This window comes from Peromyscus leucopus, chromosome 1 (assembly GCF_004664715.2).
Source record: "Peromyscus leucopus breed LL Stock chromosome 1, UCI_PerLeu_2.1, whole genome shotgun sequence".
NCBI lineage: Eukaryota > Metazoa > Chordata > Mammalia > Rodentia > Cricetidae > Peromyscus > Peromyscus leucopus.
In genome coordinates, this window is record NC_051063.1 from 78,737,836 (window position 1) to 78,753,973 (window position 16,138).

A 16,138-nucleotide genomic window follows, 5' to 3' on the forward strand; every position below is an offset into this window, starting at 1 on the left:
AGTACTGCTCCTACAGTCCAGGAGGCCTGGTCCAAAGCTGAAGCTGAAAGTATGCTTTCACTTGCTGTTGACTCCTTCCCTCCTCCCTAGGTACGAAGATGCCCTGGTCCTCTTGCTCACAGAGGTGTTGAATCGAATCCAGTTCAGATACAACCAGGCCCAGCTGGAGGAGTTGGATGATGAAACTCTGGATGACGATGTAAGAGACATTTCTCTCCTGCTGGTTTCTGAAAAATTGTTTTACAGTCAGTTTACCTCTATGGACTAGAAATATAGAGAGGCCAGGTGTGCATGAGAATTGCTTTAATGAGTCCTGTACTCTGGACTCTCTCTCTACCTAGCTGGATGCCCGTAGGAATAGTTCAAGGAGTGTTTAAATGAGAAGGCTGGAATGATAGTCTGTTAGGCATATGCTAGAAGCTGTTAGTTTTAAACTGAACCTTGTGATTATATCGCTGCTAGTCTGCACAACATTAATAAGGAAAATATTCTTAGGGGCACAACTCTAGCGTTCCTTTCCTCCTAACTATCAGCCACTTGAAAATTTTCTAATGTTAATATCATTCTCAAAATTAGAGTGACTGGTGGCAGGATCATGACCTTGAGAGTAGCTTTTTAAAATAAGAAAAAGGACACTTTACTTAGAACCAGATGACTTGGATTTGAGGCCCTGCAACTTTGGGTGCAGAGGAGATGTAGTTTTGAGTTTTTCTGAGCCTTGATTCCCTCATCTCCACAATAGAAATGGCCTGGTTTGCTGACTTGTGGTGACAGTTACATGAGGCAGCACAATATGGAAGGATGAGTTGTGCTGCTGAGTGAGTGAGGGGTTTCCTCACCTATCGACCTTCTAAGAACCGCGAGCACAGCTTGTTAAAATGCCTCCTGATTTTGGAGGTTTGACACGGGACCAGAGTTTTGTGTTGCAGACTGGTCCCTGGAGACATTGATGCTGCCTATGAGGCACGCCTTGTATGGTGCTAATTGAGTCAGGTGTGTGTGTAAAGAATGACTGCTCCCTATCAATGGGATAATAGAGAAACCACTCAGACTTATCACATGTGACTCTGAACTCTACACTCCTTTGATCCCGGGAGGAAAAGTGAATTATTCTATGTGAATTATTTGCTTTCTGAAGAAGTAGCTTGTTAGGAAATGAAATTATATTTAAAAAAAGAAAATAACTATAACTGGGCCTTTTTCAAAGTTCCAAATTCCTGGTTCCACCATTTCCTATTTTCTCTAAATTTAACATCTGAGAATAGACTTAAGGCTAATGGGAGGCTGGTGGTAAAGAGGACAGGGATCTGCCTGTCCTGGAGAGCTGATACCTTTGTTTTTTTCCCCACAGCAGCAGACAGAGTGGCAGCGGTACTTACGCCAGAGCTTGGAGGTGGTGGCCAAAGTGATGGAACTCCTTCCCACACACGCCTTCTCAACTCTGGTAACTCTCCACTTGAAGGGGGAGTCTAACTGGTTCCTGACCCGTAGAACATGGCTTTTGTACTTACCTGTCCATCTTTTTCTTCTTCCTTGCTCTGTATCTATACATTATTTTCGTGTGTGTGTGTGTGTGTGTGTGTGTGTGTGTGTGTGTGTGTGTGTGTGTATGTGTGTGTTCATATGCATATGTTTGTGTGTTTTCTGTCTGTTACCTATATGTTTGTGGAGGTTAGCCTCACGTGATGTTCCTCACACACCATCTACTTTGTTTTTTTAAGACAGAATGTCTTAGTGGCCTGTAACTCACCCAGTAAGCTATGCTGGCAGCCAGCCACAGAGATGCTCTTTTCTCTGCCTCCCCAGTGGGAAGCACAGGAGCTGTGCCCCCATACCCAGCTTTATTTGTGTATTTTTTAATGTGGGTTCCAGGGATTGAACTCAGGTCCTCTTGTGTGTGGTGAAGCAGTCTACCAGCTGAGCTAATGCTCTAGCCTTTGTTTGTTTATTTCTAGATTAGTTACCATAAACCAACTTCCACCTGTACTTTTAACATTTTCATGAACTATTTTATGCCCACTTCTGGAAGCACTGTTTCGTCTTAGATGCAGTATGAATTTTAGAATTATCTTAATGCTTTTATTAGTGTCTTGGAGGCAGCCAGGCCAACAGAAATGTCACTGGCAGAAATTACATTGATAGAAGACTAGCCTGTGCATTCCCACCGTGGGCAGACTGCTCTGTCTCTCTTCTGGCATTTATGTGCTGGGTTCCATCTCCTTAAAGTCAAGCTAAGTTCCTGGGGTCTGCTTCAGCACGTAGCTGTAAGCCACTACTTGGCATTCTCTCACAGGAAGTGGCAGTTTACTCTGCTACCTGCCTTTCTTAGGCAAGTTTAAGTATTTTTTTTTTTTTTTTTTTTTTTGAGGCTGGGTTTTTCTGTGTAGCCCTGGCTGTCCTAGAACTTGCTCTGTAGACCAAACTAGCCTCGAACTCACAGAGATACACCTGCCTTATAAAGTCTTATCTTAATGGTGAATATAGCAACCTGGGAAAGAAAGGTAGCACTATGAAGTCCTGTTTGCTAAATGAGCAAGGAAAATCATTGCGTCTGCCTTTTCTCTTTGTCATGCACATTAATAAGACATACTTGATATTTCTTTCAAGATCGGGGACCTTCTCAGACTTGATGGACAACCTAGCTCTTGAAGTTGCAGGTCTTGTAGGGCTGATGCCCTTTTAGGACTGTAGTAGTCATGCCCCAGAATCTTTTGCTATGACTTTTAAAGCAGTCAAATTGACCTTGATTTCTTTGTTGTTCTGGTGCTAATAGGTTTGATCTGTAGGACTTGGGAGGGTACTGAAAGGGAGCTGTGCTTAGTGCCTGTAAAGGGAAGTTTATGATCCTGTCCTTCTCCTCATAGGTACTTAATGCTTTAATGTTAAAAATAGTATCAAAACTTGCATTTATGATTTTTGTTTTAAACTTTGTCTCTTTGTTTTCAGTTCCCAGTTCTTCAGGACAATTTAGAAGTTTATTTGGGATTACAGCAATTTGTAGTTACTTCGGGGTCAGGTAAATTGGTCTTTACTTTCAAATTTAGTTTAGCATTAAAAAAGTTGGACTAATAGTTAATTACTGTCACCTCTGCTATAATAATGTGATTTCCCTTGTACTGCTTCTGTTCACATCTCTTCAACTTCCGAATTGAAGTTTTTAGAACTTCCTGCTACAAAGAAGCTGTGGGGAAGCTAATCAGGGCTCAGACTAAAGTCCTGGAGGGTTTCCTTCTATTCCTTCAGACAGCAAGTGCGCTGGACAGAAAATGGCTGGGGCTTTCACTAGGGTGGCAGCTCCATTCATTCTGGTCAAAGGGCCGTGATAATAATGACAGCCTCTCTGTAGAGCACTCATTGCATGCCAGGCACCAAGTTGTTTACTGCGTCGTTCCATTTTCTTCTCCATACTTGGAGACAGAAGTATTGTTACTAGTTATTGTTATTTTACAGAAGAGGATAATGCTCTTCAGAGTTGTTGATTTACCCAGAGCTGCATGGTCCGGTTTGTAATAATAGCAAGATGGAATAATGGGGAGTGATGGAAAGATGCCATAAACTGGAATTCATTTTTCCCAGATGAAAAAAACACCAATAACCTTAAGTTCGTGTGTCACTCCACCCTTCCCCTACCTTGCCTTGTTTATCCCACTGTGTACTGCTCGTCACCATTTTCCTACACGCTGACCTAGCCTGTAGCCTCTTGTCTGGTCTGGCTCTGAGCTACCCAGAAAGCAGCTCCTCCTGGGTGGACTGGCCATTCATGATGAGGCCTCTTTGTGAGGCTGCCCTGGCCACCCGGGACAGTTTGTTTCTATGACTATAATTACTCATTCATTGGTCCCCAGGAGGGTGATAGGACTTGGCATGCCTCAAGTACAGGCTCTGGCTCTGTAGCCTGGCTAAGAACATCTTATATAAACTTTGAAAAGGCACTTTGCAAAATGAACATGCATGTTTGCACTAATGAAGATCATTTGATACAAAATGCTTGGTGGTTCCAGAATTGGTGGTCTCTCTTTGAAGGCCATTGCAATTAGAATTGTACTCTAGGCCCTAAGAATGTTTTTAAAAAGAGCATAGCCTGCCCTCCTCCATTGACCCATAAGGTTGATTCAGTGTTGTAGTTGACTTGTTGTGTTGGTGTTGGTGGTTTATCACTTTGTAGCACTGGTAGGCCACACACGTGCTATGTATATGTAGACCAAGCTACCCTAGAACTCACTGAGTGCTGGTTTAAGGCATGACTCCACCAAGCCTGGCTGTGATTGATGGTTGTCTCTGGGTAAATGTCTGCATGGGTTTCTAATCCTTTTCTGAGATTGCTGATACCCAGCTTCCTAACGTGGAAGGGCAGTCTTAGGTCTCCCTGCCCTCGCTGAAGCCCATTCCACGCCAGTTTCACAGAGCACTTGGCTCTTCTAGGTCATTATCTCATTCTCAGTGTGTACTTCGTGGTGAAACCTCTCAGGCCAAATAAACTCATTTGAGTTTTCTTACCCATTGTGAAGCATTCCTCTATGCCTTAGTAGCTTGGAAGCCAAGTTTCCAGTGCAGAGGTTCTTTGAAAAAATGAAAATGTTGACCAGTTTGTCCCTGGTTCTCATGGGTGTTTGCTCCCTCAAGCGACCTCTCTGCTCTGTTGTCAGTCTTCTTGGTGGGCTGTGGTGAGGAGCCAGGTACAGTTTCCCCTTCATTCCACTATTTCTGACACTCGAGTCTATTGTGATTCGTAGCGGAACCACCCCCACCCCTCAGTACACACTCACACCAGGCACTGTTTTGTTAGCATATTTGCTACTGCTGAACTTCCTGCTAATGCTTCTTTGTTAAAAAGCAAGGCAAAACACATCCATGTCAGCTGCTGTGTGCCTCATACTCTTGATAGGTCAGCTTTTGTTCTTACTGTCAGCATCTCCTGTGAGTGGACAGAGACCCCGCCTTGGCTGTCCTCCTCAGATCTGTTCTGTATTTGCTTCTGCTGTTCCTCATTGAGATTTTCCCTTAGCTCTGAGTAACCTATCAACTTTCAGTTAGTCAAGAAAGCTTTCTTACCGTAGAGATTGTTGCATTTATAGGATAGAAAGCTTTAAATTTGTGTTATTTGGTATGTGAAAGCTGTTTTCTGATTTGTGTATTCTCTCAGAGTGGAATACCTTAATTGCTCCTATTTATACCTCTACCTTTCACCTCTCCGACAAGGAAGCTACTTTTTAGACTGCTTCATGGTAGCTTGGCTTAGTGAGGAAAGAGTACTTTAAAAGCTTGTCTAATCCTGTATGCAGTAGCATTTCCGTTGAAAGGTTCTACCTCGCAGACATTCTGTGTTCTTTGCTACTGGGTGTGGCTCCTATGAGAGATCTGGAGTCAGTAATGGGATAGGCTTTCAGGTGGTTGTGAAGTGACAGGGAGGAAGATTGCCGAAGACCAAGCCTTGGCCCACTAGGGGACAGCATGGGTCACTGTGCACAGCAGTCCTTCCCCTGCGTGCTGTGTACACTTCTGTGGTGGGAGGCAGATTTCCTGGTGGAGTGGGACAGGGCTTCCTGTGTCTTTGTTTGCCTTGCAGATGGCTCAGGAAAGGATCATCTGCAGTTTTGACTGCCACGGATGGAACATGTGTTGAATGGAATTAAAGAGAATTAGTTTTATTCAGTCCAAAATGGTCAAATGTCAGCAATTTCATTTTATTCAAACCCACAGTGTAAAATACACAGCCTGTCTGGACTGTTTTCTATTCAAAGTGTCATGCATATGGCTACACAGATGCAGGCATGCTTCATGGGATTCATATTGCACCATCATGCATTACATGATAGTGTTGACAAGGATCTCCAGGGAACAGGGAATGATGGTATTCTTGGGTGACTTGAGTTTAGGAAAAAGGTGCAGACACGCAGCAGATGACTACTTATTCTGACTAGTGGCCATGTTAGCTGTTGGTTTCAAGTCAGTAAGGAGACAACAGATGGCAGGAGAGCAAGCACCAGGGGAGGAGGTTAGGTGGTAGATGGTGAAGGCCTGGAGTGGCTCTGGGAGGACACAGATTTGAAAAGTGCTAAGGGAGTGTGGGATTGCAGCTGCCCTAGCCTGGGCCTTAACTGTGGCTTCCTACTTGATATCTCCCATGTTTGATAAACACGTTGTCAGACTCTGGTCTTTCTCCAGACTGAGAGTCCTGACTGCCTTGTGGTTCTGTGGGTGTCTGTGAAGAGACTGGTCCACAAGACAAGGCCTGACCAATAGAGGGTATTTTGTCATTCATCTTAGCATCATACTTGTTAGGTTTGGATATATGTTGAAAAGTAAGAAAGTTTCAAGCCTTAGAAAATTGTGATCCATAATAATCACAGAATTTAACCATGCCCTGTAGATCGTAGGGTTTTAATGTACTCTGTCCTATAGTGAATTAGGTGATAGTAGCTTCCCCATTTTTAAGGCTGAAGAGACAAGCTTGGAAGGGTTGCTGGTATAGTGAGAAAGTAGTGGGGACTGTCTACTGTACCTGAGTCCTGTGCCCATTTTTCCCTGTTGTGTTGGCCTAAAACCTGGGATGGAATGCAGAGCTCACAGAGAGCACTAGCTCTGCCCTGGACATAGGACCATGGTGGGCATGTTATGTACTGGACTCACCCATTTGCATGTCCTTGTGTGTAGGTTGGTAATGTCATAACTGTACCAGTATCAGAAGGAATGAGGTCAGGGATATACCACCAGGCTGTCTGTCATCATTGCCCTGGGTCCCTGGAGCAACATAGATAAAGTTGTAGGTGGAGGCTGTCCCCAGATGTGCTCATCTGTACTGGGAAGCAACTAAAGGTTTTTATTGTTGGAGCATTATTAGTTTGCCCTGTTTGGCTTGTTTGGAATGGTTGTTTATTACAACTAAAGCTTGTTCTTCTCTGGAAAACTAAGAGATGTTGTGTTCCAGGACCCAGACTGAACATCACAGCGGAGAATGACTGCCGGCGCTTGCACTGCTCACTGAGAGATTTGAGCTCCCTGCTGCAGGCTGTGGGCCGGTTAGCCGAGTACTTCACTGGGGATGTGTTTGCTGCAAGGTTCAACGATGCTCTCACAGTCGTGGAGAGGTAGGCTGGCTGTGCCCTGCAGCCCCTCCTTCAGAGTTCAGCTCTCCTTTTCATGGGAGGATAGCATGCACTGTTGTGTGTCCTCTTGTCTTTTGTGCCACGGATAGGTTAATATGGAGCAGATTGCCGTTTGATGGACTGAGCTTTAAGGCCCCCATCTATGAAACAGTGGGAAAGGTTTCTTGTAGTTTACTGTGAGATTTGAATAAGGTACTTAATGCGGTGAATAAAACAGAACACACAGTAAACACAAGCCAAGCTGTTAGTCATTGGCAACCTTCTATGTAGCTGTAAAAATGGTATTGGACTCAGAAAAATCCAGGCACAATCAAGTTCCATGTCTTTTCTGATGGGATAAAGGAACATCAAGAAAGGCCTAATGGGGCCGGGAAGATACCTTGCAAGAGGGACCTGAGTTTGATCCTCAGAACACAACATTTAAAAACAAAAATAAAACAGAAAAAGCCCAGGCACAGTGACACACTTCTAATCCCAGCTCTGGGGAGACAGACAGGCAGACTCCTGGGGTCTGTTGGTAGCCAGCCTCGTCTATGCAGTAGACTCCAGTGAGAGACTTGCTCCCCACCAAAACAATAGAAGAAGACAAGGAGGAAGAAAGCTAAAAAAGGTAGAAGGTACCTGAGGAATAACAACCAAGGTTGTTGTCCTCCACACTGATATATAATGCACATACATAGTCATGCACGGGAAGGGGAGGAGGCAGACTCCACTAGACAGCAGCATCCCTTTTCGTGTGGGCCACAGGTGATAGAAGTATAGGCTGTTGATGGTTTGGGTCCCTGGAGAGAAATGCAGCTGTTTGCTGGGAAACATCTCATTCAGCTGCCCAATCCTCTCCCTAAACATCTTGGACACTGAAGGTAGGTCAGGTGGACGTGTTGGGTTCGCAGCTGAGTAGGTATATGGGAAGCATGATGCTTTATAGTTCGTGTGCTGGTCTCATCACTGGTAACATACAAGGAACCAACCCTAAGAACTGAGTTACTTGCATACCAAATTTCTTATTTGTTTTGTTTGGGAGAGTGTCCCACTGTGTAGACTGGATGGCCTAGAACTAACTCTGTAGCCCAGGCTGGCCTCTAATTCATAGAGATCTACCTGCCTCTGCCTCCTAGGTGCTGGGAATTAAAGGCGTGCGCCACCACACCTAGCTTATAACAAATTTTAAAAAATTTACATCTTGGCTTAAAACGAAAGATAACTAAAAGTTTATTACTACATACTACCACGATTATTAAAATTAATTAATTAAAATTAATAATTGTGGTAGTATGTAGTAATAAGAAAATTTTACAAGTAGTTTTTCACTCTCGGTTTCAACCTTTCCTCTGTTTTGTGTGTGTGTGTGTGTGTGTGTGTGTGTGTGTGTGTGTGTGTGTGTGTGTGTGTGTAGGCTAAGGACAACTTATAGGAGTCGGTTCTCTCCTACTGTGCTCCCCTGGATAAAACTCTGGTGATGAGGCCTGGTGGCAAGTGCCTTTTACCCACTGAGCCACCTCACCGGGCCTTGTTTCTAGACTTCTTGACATCTAAGTGCTGATGCTTTAGTAAATGTTCTTGTAATGAACCCTTAATGCACAGCTCTGGCTATTTTCTTTGAAAGAACTGGAGATCAGATTTTGTTTGTGTGTTTGTTTGTTTATTATCTGAAACCTTGGGGTTTTCTTCGGCAACTTGTCCATTTTGTTTGTTTTGGGCTCTCAAGCTTCATTTCCTTTCTCACCTTCTCCTTTGTCAACAGGTTGGTCAAAGTTACTCTGTATGGATCTCAGATAAAACTGTACAACATTGAAACAGCTGTGCCATCAGTGTTGAAACCTGACCTCATTGATGTGTAAGTAGAGTGTGGTGACTGCCTTCTCAATAGACATTGACCCTACCTGCAGATGAAGTGGCTGCCACAGATACAGCAACACTCTTGAACTCTGACCCTAGAAAGACAGATATACGTCTGGGGTGAATGTAATTGGATGAACTGAAGAGACCAAGGATGAAGCTCCGTGGGGTGGGCATTGCAAGAGGCAGCAGTGTGGCCGTGCAGTTAGGAACTAGTGAGCACCATGGTGAAGAGGAGGCTGAAAGGTACACAGGGATGCATGGAAGCTCCTGAACCGTGTGTCTCTCGCCCTGTGAGCAGGTTGTTCACTGAGTTGGTGGATTCAGACAAAAAACAACCATCTTATACAAGATGCTTTTATTGTGGAGGCAGGGTGCTCTTCCCCAGAAACTGAATATCCTCTAATTAACTTCTGACTGATAGCTGGAAGTTGGGATGGCCACATTTCCTCTGAAAGTTTGATTAGTTTGCTGTAGTGGGTCTCCGAACTTGGCAGGACACATCTAGGTGTGTTATAAGAGATGAGTGCCATATGAGATGAGCAGAGCAAGGTATTGGAGGGGTTCAGAGCCTCCCTGTCTTTTCTGGGCAGTCCCCTCCAGAAACCTGCATGTGTTCTGTGATTCAGAGGTTCCCCAGCTCGCCTAGTCCCCTCAGGGTTAGTATGGAGGCATGAGTGATTGGTTATATCATCGGGGAAACCTTTAGTCCCTTTACCTTTCCCAGAGGCTGGGGTGTGACAGAGACCCAGCCCACCAAGCACATGGCTGGGTCCCTTGGCAATCTAGGGACTTTCCAGAAATTGTCTTGCTTAACATATGCTTAGTTGTGTTGGAAAGGGTTGTTAAAAGTAACCAAAGACTTTTGACTGTTCTGAAGATACTGGAGGAACTGAGGGCAAAAGACCAAAAGTTGTCCTTATTGGGGGGCCATTGTAAGGACTGTGGGAGCTCTGTAAACCAGCAACTAGTCCAAACCAAAGTAGATGTTCTAAAGCAAGTGGAGCACAAAAGGGCTGTCGAACATCTCCCTCCAGATTTTAAGTCTGGTAGGATGGCACAGGGCCCAAATGTCCGTGTATTAAATAAGAATGTCAAGTTACTTTGATGCTTGACTCAAGACACTCAGATGAAGTATGTACATGGGGGAAGTGCATGAGAGAATGACCTGGAAGGGATGGAATTTGGGGACAATAAATAAGACCTTATCCCTGTTGCACTGCCCCAGAGGCTTGCTGTGGACTAGAGCAGAGGCTGGTAAATCCTGACCCATGGCGCACACACACATACACACAACTCCTCCACCTATAAAGTAGTGGTAAGAAGACCAACCTGCAACAGTTGAGAGACCTTTTTCCCTACCCTAGATCAGGTAACAGTTAATGCAATAGAACAAGTGTCCAGGCGTAAGCAGAAGAGTCTGACTTACACATAGAAACTTAAAAGAAGGTGTAGAGTGGGCCAGGGCAAAGCCATAGAAATGTGACGCTTAGCAGGAGTTGAGTACAGACCAGTGCCCACCTGCAGATTCAGCATGTTTCATTGGAATACAATAGCCATATCCATTCATTTACACAGTATTTGTGCCGCTCTCTACACCACAGCCACAGCTGACTAGGAGTGTGTGGGTGCAAGGCCTAAAATACACTTTTTTTTAATATAGAAAATGTGCAGCCGGGTGGCAGTGGTGCACGCCTTTCATCCCAGCTTTTTGGAGGCAGAGGCAGGTGGATCTCTGTGAGTTTGAAGCCAGCCTGATCTACAAAGCGGAGTGTCAGGATAGCCCCGGTCACAGAGAAACCCTGTCTCCAGAAAAACAAAACAAAAAAGAGCTGTTCTTTTCAGCTGCAAATTAAATAAATGGGTGGAAGAGACTTATTTACTAGGATTTTCTATTTAAAACATGTTACTTTCCTCTTTGAGAACTAGAGAAAGCTGTGTGCCAGCTCCCAAGCAAGATGCCAGTTGGCCCACTATCTGGATACCTTGCACAGGGTGTTTGTGGGCTTGAGCCCCCCTTCCGCCTGGAGAGCTCTGAGGTGTGTGTGTGTGTGTGTGTGTGTGTGTGTGTGTGTGTGTGTGTGTGTGTGTGTGCGTGCGCGCGCGCGCGCACTCTGTTGATTGACATGCTCAGATGCCAATTACTGACCTTGCTCACTCGCTGTCCTTAGTTTTGATACCTAGACCTTCAGTAAAAGGTGGACTGCTCAGTGGATTCTGAGTACGAAAAATAAACTAGCTGCCTATAAGGAATTTCTAGTTTTTCCTACTTTGTGCTACTTAGTTCCTTTCTTTCTTAACAACTATTTGAAAAGTTACAGATTTTGAAAAATCTGTAGATATGGTTTAAAAGGGGAAAGGGAAAAACCCCACAGAATAAAATACTCTAATTAGCCTGAGTCATGATTGGTTTGGCCATCTTTGCCTTTGTTTTTTAGCATTTTTTTCTGTGTGTTTGTACACTTAGGTACTTTTTGTTGTTGTCGTTGAGTGAGTTGAAAATAAACTTTGATAGCATGTTACTTCACCTGTAAGTCCTTTTATGTATCTGTCTCCTAAGGAACATGGCCGTTCTCTAGAACTGTATCACCTTTGTCCGCACTTACAGAGTTATAAACTAATATTTAGTGTACACACACACACACACACACACACACACACACACACACACACACACACACACACGGTTTAATCATGGTTCAACTTTAAATCTGTCTCCCATAATCTAGAGAAGCCCCTAGTTAAATAAGAAGGAAGAGACAGACAGACACTTTGGAGCCCCAGACCTTGAGTTTACTGTTTAAAGAATATCCTACAGACCAGAGTTGGCAAGTTTTTCTTCACTGTTTAAGCTTTTGTTACGTGTTTGCACCAAGGTGGCTCATCCTGTGATGTTTTTCCTCTTGTGTCGTGTCAGGAGGCACTTGGGGCACTGTTGACACTGTCTGAGTGTGAAGTGCGGTCTGTCTACACCCTCCCGATGTCCACAGGCCCGATGTCCACAGGCCCGATGTCCACAGGCCCGATGTCCACAGGCAGGCTCTAGAAGCTGCGGCACTTACGCTGCTCCTCACACTATGCCTTGCTGTCTGACAACATAATCTCTCCACTAAAAGGAACCAGAACTCCTTTGAGAAAATGTATTGTTTTGGGACAGGATGATGCTGGGGAGTGTTGTAGAATCAGTAAATAAGGAAGTGGTTCCTGAATGTGTCTGGAATATGCAAGAACACACAGGAGCTGGCTTGAAGGGAGTGTGCTTGGACTTGATCAGCAATTAAAAATGACAATGATTATACTATTTGGAGTAAAAATAATCCATTTGGCCAAACTTTTTTTTTAAGAATCATCTGTTTCACAGTGACCAAGAAAAGGGGTCTTAATGGTGCCCACACCATGGGGAACTATATATGTAGGTCATATCAGAATATCCACTCAGGTTGCTTAGTGGTGACTGCAGAAAAGGAGAAGTTGTACATAGCTGTGTGGTCAGTGTTTTGAACTAGACTGCTGCCTTGCCTCTGTTGTTTATCATCTTAGTGAGCTTTTAGGATTTTCTATGTTCGACAGACCTGGAACTAGCTATACAGATCATGCCATTCTTGAACTCAGAAATAAGCCTGCTTCTTCCTCCAAGAGCTAGGATTAAAGATATGCATCACTGTGTCCGACATGTTTTGGGGTTTTTGTTTGGTTGCTTTTAGTTGTGCTTTTAGACAGGGTTTCACTTTGTAGTTCAGGCTGATTTGGAACCTAGAGTGTTTATTCTCACCCCAGCCTCGAGTGCAGGGGTCACAACTTTAACGGTATTTTGTTAATGTGATCCAGTGCAGCTTTTGCAGAAGTCCAGGCAGAACACTGTGAACACTCCAGGCAGATGGGTACTGGGAGGGAGACTTTCTGGAATCTTCTGGCAGAGCTGTATAATACCCATTACTCATTTAGACTGGAGTCTGCAGCTAAGACTGTAAAGTTTTTACTATTTGTTGTTGTTGTTTTGTTTTTCAAGACAAGGTTTCTCTGTGTAGTTTTGGTGGCTGTCCTGGATCTTGCTCTGTAGTCCAGACTGGCCTCGAACTCACAGAGATCCGCCTGCCTCTGCCTCCTGAGTGCTGGGATTAAAGGCGTGCGCCACCACCGCTGCCACCACCACCCAGCTAGTTTTTACTATTTTTTAAGTTAGCATGTCTCCCCTTGCGTTTGTCATCTTCTTAAATATACTTGTGTGTCACAGAAAGATTAAGATCTGGTAGGTATTTAGGAACTGCCCTGTGTATTCTCAACAGTGTTGGTCTTATACAGGTGGTTGATTTCTACACTGTCACCATGGCCTGGAATGCCCTGCACAGTGGATCGGTTGCTTGTCTTCTTCCCTACGGAAACAACTTCATGCCACTGTGTTCACCTGGCCCTCAGATCACTAACTCTTTCCTTTCTGCAGGCATGCCCAGTCACTTGCTGCTCTCCAGGCCTACTCCCATTGGTTGGCACAGTATTGCAGTGAAGCCCATCGACAGAACACACAGCAGTTTGTGACACTCATCTCTACCACCATGGATGCGATCACACCTCTCATCAGCACCAAGGTCCTGAGACAGAAAATGCTGTACCTGTTTGTCCTCTCCATAGTCCTGTTTATCATAAAACCAAAACAATGTCCAGACATGCCTGTGGAGATCAGAGAACACTTGATAGAAATTGGTTCTCTTTTTCCACTCTGCTAGGCCCTGGTTTGTGGTGGCAAGGACCTTTCCCCCTGAGCCACCTTGCCAGCCCTTATGTCCCTTTTCAGTTGTAGTCCACACATGTTCAAATGTGACTTGGGTTTTGCTTATGGTGAAAGTACCTGCTCCGTTTTGTTAACTAAAAAGTTTTGTTGTTTGATTTCATTCCTTGAAACAACATTGTTCTCAGGATGAACATGGTCAGGGCTAGTGGCAATCCTTCTAGACATGCTTCTGTGTTTTTACAGAGAGTTTGTAGATAGCTAGAGGTACTGCTGTTTATTTCTAGCACAGAGCAACTTGAGTTTTCATACTACCCAGTGCTGTTTGCTTATGAGGATGGGTTTTAACTTTTTTATTGACAGAAGGGTGCTCCCTTTATGTCTACTCTTTTTTTGGGGGGGGGAGGGGGTTTCAAGACAGGGTTTCTCTGTGTAACTTTGCGCCTTTCCTGGAACTTGCTTTGTAGGCCAGGCTGGCCTTGAACTCACAGAGATCCGCCTGCCTCTGCCTCCCGAGTGCTGGAACTAAAGGCGTGCGCCACTACCGCCCGGCTATGTCTATCTACTCTTGTACAAATGCCAGAGGGCCTCTAGTGGGGTTCCAGAAGAGACCTTGCTAAGGAAAGGTTGTAACTATATAAGATGGACAGAGTCTAGTAAGTCCTTGCCCAAGAAGACTGTTAACTTGAATGAGGTGCATTCAGCGTTCAGGTGTTCTTACTGTCCAGCGTCCAGGCATTCTGCTCTAATGGAGCTGTGTTGACTTCCATAAACCTGCTGTGTATAATGATAAATTTCTAAAAAGTTTTGATGCCCATAAGGAGTATGTTCCATAATTTACCTAGCTCTTGCTCCACTTTTAGGTTGATTCCTTTGCAGGTAAAATTGGGCTGGGAATTTAGCTCAATTAGTAGAGTGCTTGCCTCATGTGAATGGAGCCCTGGGTTCAGGCCCTAGCACTGCTTGAAAACGTGTGGTGGTGGTGGTGGTACATGCCTTTAATCCCAGCATTCAGGAATAGAAGTAGGATCAGAAGTTCACGGTCATCTTGGCTATATAGCAAGTCAAAGCCAGGCTGGGCTACATGAGACCCTGTCTTTAATAAATACTTCTGAAATACATAGATTCAGAATATGTTTATCCTGTTATATAATTTCCTTAGAATAAGTAGAGATTATGGTGTTACAGGTTAGAAATATTTTGTGATTCTAGGAAATTACCATGATTCCTCCTTCCTAAATTATTCTGCAGACCTTGACTCTTTGGTGTGGTGTTTCACCATCCTACTCATCCCTTACTAGGAAGCTTTCTTAGGTGCAGGTATGGCTCATCGGTAGAGTGTGTTTAACACAGTCAAGGCTGAGGTCAGTTTCTAACCACTCCTTTCCAATAACTTTTCTTTTATGGATTTGAAGCTGCCAGTGATTTGAACCAAGTTTTTAGGCATGATGAGGTGAAAGAAATAGGAGAGACTAAGAGATTGATACGATAAAATGCAGGAAGAAAGGGCTGAGTGAGACCTTGGCTTCTGGGGGAGCCAGAGCAGGGAATTGAAGAATACCGTGTTTGAAGGGAAGACTTGGACAGCATGCCAGTAAGGACACCGTGTAGTTTAATGGATGTGTATGAGTTGAGGAGAGACTGGGAAGAAGGAACAAGAAGTGATGGTGATGGAGGGCAGGAGCTGTAGATATGGGATAGAAGACGTGAGTCTTGTTGGGAGTCATCAGAGGAAACATGGCAGACTCCCTCAGTGAATGGTACAGTTTGGCAGTCATTAGCTCCACTGCCTCAGGAAAGTTTCTCCAATAGCAGTCTCCGCAGAAGATAGAGTAAGCCAACATGTCACATGTCTGTGTTCTAGGTCCAAGACAAGCTGCTGCTGTCTGCATGCCACCTGCTGGTCTCACTGGCCACCACTGTGCGGCCTGTCTTCCTCATCAGCATCCCTGCAGTGCAGAAGGTGTTCAACAGCATCATCGATGCCTCTGCCCAGCGCCTGGCAGACAAGGTAGGATGTTCTCCCTGGAGAAGCTGAGGCAAAAGAGGCTGCTTCTGCTTTTACATTCAAGTTGAAAGCCCCCTCAGCTACATGGACTGCTTCCATGGGTAGCACTGACACAGCTCACTGGCTTCCCCCACTCACAGCCAGCATCCTGATTGAGATGGGAAAGCTCTCCCCGTCCATGCACAGAGCCATCGTTTGCCTCTAGTGAGTGCCCGTGTTCTCGTTGGTTCAGGCTGTCTGGTTGGCGTTCTCACACACTTCTGTTCTGGGTTTGAGACGTGGCCTGGGAGGCTCAGACTAGTTAGGAGTAGGAAGTTGGTGAGGTGGGTGAATTTACAGGCAGGTTCTTCAGAGACCTGAATGTGAGCACGTGATGGCAAGAGAGTGTCCTTGTGAGCCTGTTCTTAGTGGTTTCTTCGGGGTCAGAAGGCAATATCAAAGGCCACACTAGACTCTGTC

General features: G+C 44.7%; 1 protein-coding gene across 2 annotated transcripts in view; it reads left to right on the top strand.

Moving 5' to 3' along the window:
* Xpo6 (exportin 6) overlaps positions 1 to 16,138 on the top strand; it is a 114,775-nt gene that overhangs the window by 84,957 nt on the left and 13,680 nt on the right. For both annotated transcript variants that reach the window (XM_028879886.2, XM_037210782.1), the window contains 7 exons: positions 91 to 199; positions 1,352 to 1,444; positions 2,947 to 3,016; positions 6,929 to 7,088; positions 8,851 to 8,943; positions 13,387 to 13,531; positions 15,536 to 15,682. In XM_028879886.2, coding sequence (XP_028735719.1) covers positions 91 to 199; positions 1,352 to 1,444; positions 2,947 to 3,016; positions 6,929 to 7,088; positions 8,851 to 8,943; positions 13,387 to 13,531; positions 15,536 to 15,682 — 817 coding nt within the window. The remainder of the gene's footprint in view (positions 1 to 90; positions 200 to 1,351; positions 1,445 to 2,946; positions 3,017 to 6,928; positions 7,089 to 8,850; positions 8,944 to 13,386; positions 13,532 to 15,535; positions 15,683 to 16,138) is intronic.